At 49.7% G+C, this 7,905-nt stretch overlaps 1 protein-coding gene across 4 annotated transcripts in view; it reads right to left on the bottom strand.

The window, feature by feature from the left end:
- Positions 1–1,108: 1,108 nt before the first annotated feature.
- SRGAP2 (SLIT-ROBO Rho GTPase activating protein 2) overlaps positions 1,109–7,905 on the bottom strand; it is a 232,906-nt gene continuing 226,109 nt past the window's right edge. For 2 of the 4 annotated variants that reach the window (XM_008699550.2, XM_008699551.2), the window contains exons 22-24: positions 7,117–7,155; positions 6,577–6,901; positions 1,109–4,480 (exon numbers count right to left, since the gene is read on the bottom strand). In XM_008699550.2, coding sequence (XP_008697772.2) covers positions 4,097–4,480; positions 6,577–6,901; positions 7,117–7,155 — 748 coding nt within the window. In that variant the 3' untranslated portion in view covers positions 1,109–4,096. The remainder of the gene's footprint in view (positions 4,481–6,576; positions 6,902–7,116; positions 7,156–7,905) is intronic. The other 2 variants (XM_008699552.2, XM_008699553.2) reach the window with 1 other exon arrangement.

Below are 7,905 nucleotides of genomic sequence, written 5' to 3'. Positions count from 1 at the left end.
GCTTCCATCAAGTTCCCATCTGAATATATAAAATGAATTAGAGGACCCCCCAAAATAGCCCACCTTCGCTTTAGGGCTCTCTGAAAAGGCTCCTCGGTCCTCTGCCCACAGCTTATAAACCAGCGCCATCTCACAGGTCACCACCTACACTTAGGAGTGGAGAACTCACCCAGAGCGCAGGGTGGCAGGACAGCCTCACCTTTGACTTCTCCAAGACCAAGGGACCAGCAAGAGAAGCTCAAGATGGAGCTCTACTATTAAAATGAAGGGGGGGGAAGAGATGACAGGTTGGCAGAGCATGAGACAAATGGAGGTGATGGACTTTCGAGTATGGTGTCTAGTCCAGGCCTCAGGGTAGGATTCCTTGTATTACCATTGAACACTGGGCACCTCCTTGGTTATGAGAGATCTGATCCCAACCCAGGGACTTCTGGTATTGGACTACGCCCAGCACAAATAAGCCTCCGCCCTTGGATGCACTATCAGTCGCTACCTTAGAATAACTTCACCCTTGCTTGAGCTTATGATCTGCTAGAATCAAAATCTAAAGGAGAGAAAGCATTTCCTGTATGCCCCACCCCTGTGCTCCACACCAACAGCGCAAGAAATTGGGCCAGCTCTTCTCCCAGAGGCAGGGGGCATCCAAAGGCAGAATGACTCAGGGCTTGGCTTGTGGAAGAAATACAACCTTCAGTCACCCTTGGTTGTGGCTGGCAAAACCTGCGAGCAGCCTGACAGGCCCCACTCCTCCATGTGGGGAAATCTGACCAGCGACAGAAACAAGAATGATCCTCCCTGAAAACAGGGTGGCTGCATTCTGTGGAGGAAATGGTTCTCATGGCAACAGACTGCCCAATGGGGAGCTAGAAACCTTTCTACAAAGCCTCTTAGGTTTCACACATGGGCTGATTGGAAATGCTGGGGGGGAAATCCACATTCTCGTTGGGCCTCTGCGTGCCTTGCTGGGAGGGAGAAGGTGGCTGGCTCCTGAAGTCCCACTTCTCCTGTTGCCGGGCAGGGCTCTATCGGCACAGACGAATCACGTTTCCTCCTGAGCAGCTGGACTGGAGATTGCGGGGAGTGGAAAAGGGATATGAACTGTAGCATCGAAACCTAAAAACGTATTTTATTTCGAAGTTGTGCTTTGGATTTTCCCCAATCCGACATCTGTTGAGTGACAGTCTTAGGTTCACACAAAGCATCTCCAAGCATACATACAATATTCCAGTTACCAACACTATTTTAAAGAATATACCATTTTACACAAACGTGACATACAAGTCAGACGCCACAACATTGCAATTCCCTGGAAGATCTAACCTTCTCTTCTGCACATGGAGTACACACACACCAGCCCTTCCGGTGGTCTGTTCATGCTGTTGCTGGCGTCATCTCTCCTCATCTCCTTGGGGAGAAACCAGGGTGCCCTGAGGAGGTTGGCTGAGACCAGTGTTTCCAGTTTACAGGCTGCTGGCTGCAAACTCCTCTCTTTTCCAAATTGGGATGCTGGTAGCCCCACTCCACCTCTGTTCCCCCAAAGACTGACCCAGAGTCCACACCAAGAGAAGGATCCACGCCTCAAGGGGCAGAGCAGGGCTCTCTGAAGCATCATGCTGGTTTAGGCAAGCAGATCTGAGGAAGACTGGTCTCCCTAGGCCCTGGGTGACCAGCTCCTTTTGGCTTTTCGGTGTAGAAATCACAGTGTGCAACCTGAATTCCAGTTGACCGCAGGAGCTCTGCCGAGAAGGACTCTCCTTCCATGGGTTCCTAGTCCTCTCGACAGGTCCGTCTCACAGGTGTCAGGAGCACCAGAGAGGGGAAGACAACTTGGCTCCCAGAGCTGGGGGGAGTAGATGGCCACTCACACACTGTCCAGTTCATGATGCAAATCAGCAGATGGACACTGACCAAGGGGATGGTGGACACAAGTCATGTACAAGGGCTGCAGGAGAAATAAGGCAGGAACAACAGAACAGGCCCAAAGCTTTGTCATTCAGAAAGCTTTGCTTTGACTTTCGCAGAGAGGAGTGTGCTGGAAGGAGGGAGAAAGGGCAGGTATGGGTACCAATTTTGATCAGCTGGGTCAAAAGGAATGTAAAGTGAAGGGTAGGGGTTCCATTTTCATCAAGGAAACAGATCCTTGGGTCCGAAAGCCCCTGTTGGCTCAAGACCTGTGCAAGTCCAGGTGATAGACAAGGACAGGTCAGTGAACAGAGCAACAAAAGCCAAGAATCCAGAGGCCTGTGGGTCGCTTCTCACAGGCTGATTCACTTTACTGAAGGAGGTCTTTATTTCTCCTTTCTAGCTCTTGGGATAGTTTTCCTGGTGTTGCAGGTTAACCTTCTAATAATTAGCAAGTTCCCACAAAGCTCCTCTTTCCTTCACCCAGAATGAGGAAAATCCTACCGCTTTCCACAGCACCAACTGCCAACTTCAAAATGTTGATCCAAAAAGAATCTTCTAGGCTAAACATAAGGAAACTCAGATTTTCCTATCTGAATGGCAACCCACTACCTCTCTTGACCTATAGAAAATAAGGCTAAAAGCATAGCTTTAAAACCAGAAAACAGAGAAGAGGAATGAGCTTCAGCTTTAACTCAAGTCGTCTGAGACTCATGAAACGGGGGTGTGACTGTCTCCAGCCCTGGTGCTGCCAGGACAGCATGAAGCCAGGGAAGCTGGGACCAGGGGCACCAGGTTTAGAGACCGGATTAAAGTAGGCAAGGGCATCGTTTCTGCTTTTTTGGAGGAGAACCAGAAAAAAGGCCAACAGAAGGCCAAAATATTCAGCATCCAATTTTTTATTTTGTTAGATTCCAGCCTCGGGAAGACTTTAGAGACTGTGGGGCCAAAGCTCTCTTAGTTGTCCTTATTTGGATAAAATAAAACAGGTTTTTAAGGAGTAATGTCTCTCTTTAATCTAACTAGGGCTCTCCAAGCCCCTGTTGGTCCCTGAAGAGAGATCTTCTTATAGAATAACCAAACTAGAGGGGTGAACTTAGGTTACATTTTCATTCAGGAATAATTTTGGGATGAACAAAGCTGAGTTTAATTTTTGAATAGGATAATGAATTTTGTCTTAAGTGCCCAAAAAGAGTGGGAGGAAGAAGGACCCATTTCTCACCTTTTCCAAACCTGCCATAAACACAGTAAAACTCAATCTTAAGACTCTTTACCCTAAAAGGAACCAGCTATAAAACTGTCTTATACAGGAAAATGTCTTAAATGGAAAATGGTCCATCAGAGACAAAGACAGGAACCCGAGAAATGTCTATACATTCAGAAAAACTTTAGAAGTTCTATAAAAAGATTGGGTTGTCTTCCTAGAGGACGGAGGAGAGCAAAAGCAAACACCAATGACCAATTCACACCAATAGAGAGAAGACAGAGAGAAAGCCCCCAACCCCAAACAGATTACAGGACTGAGTCCCATCCTGCTCAATTTTTTATGATGGAGAGATTTTCAAAGGCTAGGTTCTCTGGCCCAGACAGAACAAGATTTGTAACGGAAACAGAGACCCCTGGTGGCTCTTGTGTGAACTGCCACAATAACTTACAAAGAGACTGGTCTGGGACCAGGAGAGGCTACACATGCCAGAGACTAGAAAAAACCATGTGTGTGTGTGTGTGTGTGTGTGTGTGTGTAAAACGAAGAATGGACTATATATGGTTCTCAATAGTCAGTACCCAAAACAAGATGCCACTGAGAGCTGGCTGTCAATAGCCAACCATCTGGTCAGGCATCCCCTGTGTCTGAGGGGACGGAGACGTGAGCCCGTATCCTCATGACTCGCCATGCCAGATTTCACAGTGACCTGATAATGGAAAAATCTATCTCTGGCTAACCTAAGAACAGTATGTACTGTAGCTGGCTGGATTACGACGACGGGGAGAAGCGGAGGGCAGCAGGAAGGGCAGGGCAGGGTGATAACGAGGGCTTCATTCTCAAGGTTTTGGGTGATGGGAAGGCTAATTCCTGCAAGAACAACTTAGAATCTAATTTTCAACTGAAGTCCCCAAGCTAGTTAAATAGGAAGATTTTTAATAACAGTCAGTCCCTCCAGTCCCCTTGTCTAGAACAATTAAATTATATCCCTCAGACAGTACAAGACTTGTCAGTGGACTGTGGGGAAGATGATGAGTTGACACCAGGGCTAGTGGCATTTGTTTTGGGGAAGACAGTGGGCTTGGGTCGTGTGGCTGGCGGCTTGACTGGGGCAGCCATCTTGACAGACTTGACAGGCCGAAAGGCGCAGGCGATGTCCCCAGCAGTACTGGCACTGCGTTGGAAGGCGGGCTCGGGGTCCTTGAGGAGCTGGGTGTGCAGGGGGCTGGAGGGCTCCGATGTGGGGGCCACCACTGGGGAGGTTTTGAGGGGCTCCAAGGTGTCCAGAACCACGTCAGGGGTGTGCTTGACACTGCTCTGCCGCTCTAGCTCCCGCAGCTCGTTCAGGGCAGAGTTCATAGTTGCCTCAATATCCTGCAAAACAGGAAAAAGGAGGAGGTGAGGCAGATGTAGGGAGAAGTCCCCAAGGATCCTATTTCAACAGCATATGCCAAATCACGAAGAAACCAACTGGAGGGAGATGTCCAGATTATTTTACTTGGCCAAAATCCTTAAACATATGAATGTTCAGAATGTGGGGAAGGGGAAAAAAGGGATTTTCATTATCAGGAGATTTTTTTTTCTTCTCTCCTTTAGAACAGAGTGGCTGAAATGTTATTTAAATAGAGTCCTCCTCAGGTTTTAGAGATATGCACTGAAATATTTCTGGGTGAAATGGCATATAATCCAGTGGGGCAGGGAAAGGTCGCTGAATTCAGAGTGGCCAGGAGTTTGGTCACGAGTACATGGGATTTATTATCCAATTCTCTCTACTTCTGTGTATGCTTGAAATTGTACATAATAAATGATTTTTTACTAAGTGGTAGAGATGATCTTTGTTTTCTTGGACTTCAAAGCCAAAGGTCGAGAAGGGTCAAGGGCTAAGGGAAGGTCCCAGAACCCTGGCCCTGAAGATTCATCAGGACACCCCCCCCACCCCCACCCCCTACCCCACCCCACCAGAATGCCCAATTTGAGGAAGCCATTTCCCTCTACCCGTCCACCATGAGAGGGGACCGAAGAGCCACCAGGAGGGGGAGCCAGAGCCCACACAGGTGAGTCACCAGCCGAGAGTCACAGTGGAACCACCCAGCTCTCAGGAAGTAGCAGAACCAAAGACCCTTTGCCCACAGCCAGCTGCCCCTCAGGGAGACCCCTCAGCTCCCTCCCCGCCTCTCCACACACTTGTGTCTGGCACCCCCAAACCACCACAGGGCTCCTTCCTTGGAATCAGGCTCACACGGAAAGATGACATGTTCCAAGCAAAGGCCCTGGTGAAGGCTTCTCGGCCCTTACACGGTGATCTATGCTTTCCGTTGATGGTGATTTTCACTCATCCCTATGATGTTCTCAAACCTAAAAAATGCTCAGGAAGAACTCTACCATCTCCCATCTCAGGCCCGCTCTGTAGCTGGAGTCTGTACCGGGGAAGTACCCTAACATTCCTCTTAACACCTGGCTCAGGAGGGAGCTGGGAGGATTCCCACCGTGCAAGGCAGACTGCAGCCGAGAGCTGAAGTAGAGGCACAGAAGTAGAGGGCTAGCAAAGCAAGACATCCCTGGCCCATAGCTTAATACTATGCTTGCCAGGTACACCTTACCTAAGCAGAGCATCACAATTAGGCCAATAGAGACCATACACAGCCTCTATTGCCCCTGGAAGATGGCGCGAGGAGAATCTCAACTCAGTTGAAACATAAGAGGGCAACGGGGAGCCCTTAGCTCCTACCTGGTCTAACGAAAATTATAGAGTTGGGAGAGGCGTCTGAGTGAACTGCCTGGAGTGGCCCCGGAAGTCGGATTTTTAGAGGTGGGGCTGGATCGCTAATAGTTCACGGAAAACAGAGACTTGTCAGTCTGGTGCATACCCGGAAGGAAGACCCCATAACCAGGGAGCTTATGGCCACTGCATCTGGAGACTAGCGTTGGAAACCCTTCTGGTACCTGCGCCCCCCCGCAGCAGAGCAGTTTGGCGCCATCCAACCAGGAGCAGATTGTTGATGGATCATCCACATCTCAGGAGGGACCAGAGATTAGCCTCAGGGAACGGGGCTGGGGATGGGCAGGGTGACAGAAAAATACAGCCAGAACTACCTCTGAGCCTCAGCACTTGGGCAGCTTCATGAAAGCCTACTAGGCTCTCAAAACCCAAACCTTGGGCAGAATGGGCTCTATCAAAAGACTCTCTAACTATTCGCTTTAAAAAGTACAAGCCCCTGGCAAACAGCCCATACATGAGCAAGAAGTCTGAATTCTTTTATTCTGCTTTCGGATTCTTCTTGGGGAGAGCGGGATTGGAGAATTGCTTTGAAAGCTGCCTTCTCGGGTCCAGATGTCCCGCAGCCTCTGAACTCGGTACGCGATGTCCAAACTTTCCGCTGTTTCAAGGCCCGTCGTAATTAACACGAGCGAGCTACGCAGTAGCAACAGATGTAGACGTGCCAGCTGTGCATCCAGAAGCCCCCTCTTACCTGTGCAATGACCTCAGGGTCCACGGGCCGATGGTTATTGAAGCTCTTTGACCTCCCTGCTGTCACCGTCTTCCGGATCTGTGGACTGTCCAGCCGATTCTTCAGGGACGAGTGGCGGCTGATGGAGTTGAGGCTCCCATGCCCACTGATGGAACACTTATCTGGCCCTTCTTTGGGGAGACTCTGGCTCATGATGGGCTGGGAAGATGGGCGGCAGCCAGCCCCCACCCCCGGGGAGGCCGAGTCAGTCAGGGAACTGCTCAGCCCATGGCTGTCACTCCGAAATGTTTTCCGGATGCTCCCAGATTCTGGCCGCTTCCTTTGCCTTCAATCACAAACAGAAAGGGCAATGTGATCAGGGAGCCCTCACCCCGAGGAAGCTGCGACAAGTGGGAGAGGGGCAGGTGTTGGCACCCAAGAACTTCTGGAAGGAGAGGGACACACAGCACATTCTCTCCTTGGCCTCACCTTCCCTCACTTTCTCTATGTCTCTGTTCCCCTGCCACCCCCAACCTGGGCAAAGGAGAAATGGATACTTACTTGGTGCTCGTGGGCTTTGAGTTCTCGAGATGTAAGGTGCTGCCAGGAAAAATGTGTGATTAAGTGGAAGTTTCTAACGGGAGACAGATTGACAGAAAGGCCCCCTCCACTACCTGCTTTGAACAGAAACCTAAGGGCCAGGTAGGAGAAAAATTCTCCCCATCACCAAGAAGGCAAGAGGAGAGTTGATTTTTCCAAATTCTAGCATGTTTCTTAGTCCAACTACAGGACTGTAATCATTTTGGGCTCTGGCAAGAGGCCGTTGCTACTTCTTGTGCAGACATGGAACAGAATATTTTTCAAGAGGCTGCAATGCTGCAGGGCTAGGGCCAAGTTTGTGCATTTTTTTAGGGTAGAAATACACCCACATGACCCTAAATCACCCAGCACTGGGCTGAACCCTGGCTCTGAGCCAACTTCCTTCAGACCACTGAGACTCTCCTACAAGATGACTTGGCAGTCCTCAGATCATGGGTGTTGCCTACTACTGAATAATTTCATTTTTTTCCTTGGAATAAGATTCTTAAGGACCTAATCTAAGAAGCAATACAACTTCTGGTTTGGGATGGTAGCTGGGCAGCTCTGATCTTGAATCTACTAAGGGCAATGAAGGCCGAGGCAGGAGCTGAGGTGGAGGAAGGGAAGGGGTAGGACTCAAAGGTAGAGAGCTACTCTACGTGGCAGAGCCAGTGTCCTAAGCCAGTCCTGGTGCCGTTCACTGGTCAGGTCTTCTCCATCCGGGCTTGGTGTGGAACCCGGCACACACCCCTTGAAGCTGCCTGCTCTGGC

This window comes from Ursus maritimus, unplaced genomic scaffold (genome assembly GCF_017311325.1).
Source record: "Ursus maritimus isolate PB19 unplaced genomic scaffold, ASM1731132v1 scaffold_2, whole genome shotgun sequence".
Classification (NCBI taxonomy): Eukaryota; Metazoa; Chordata; class Mammalia; order Carnivora; family Ursidae; genus Ursus; species Ursus maritimus.
Note: the sequence above shows the minus strand (reverse complement) of the source record. Positions and strands in the feature narration are given on the sequence as shown.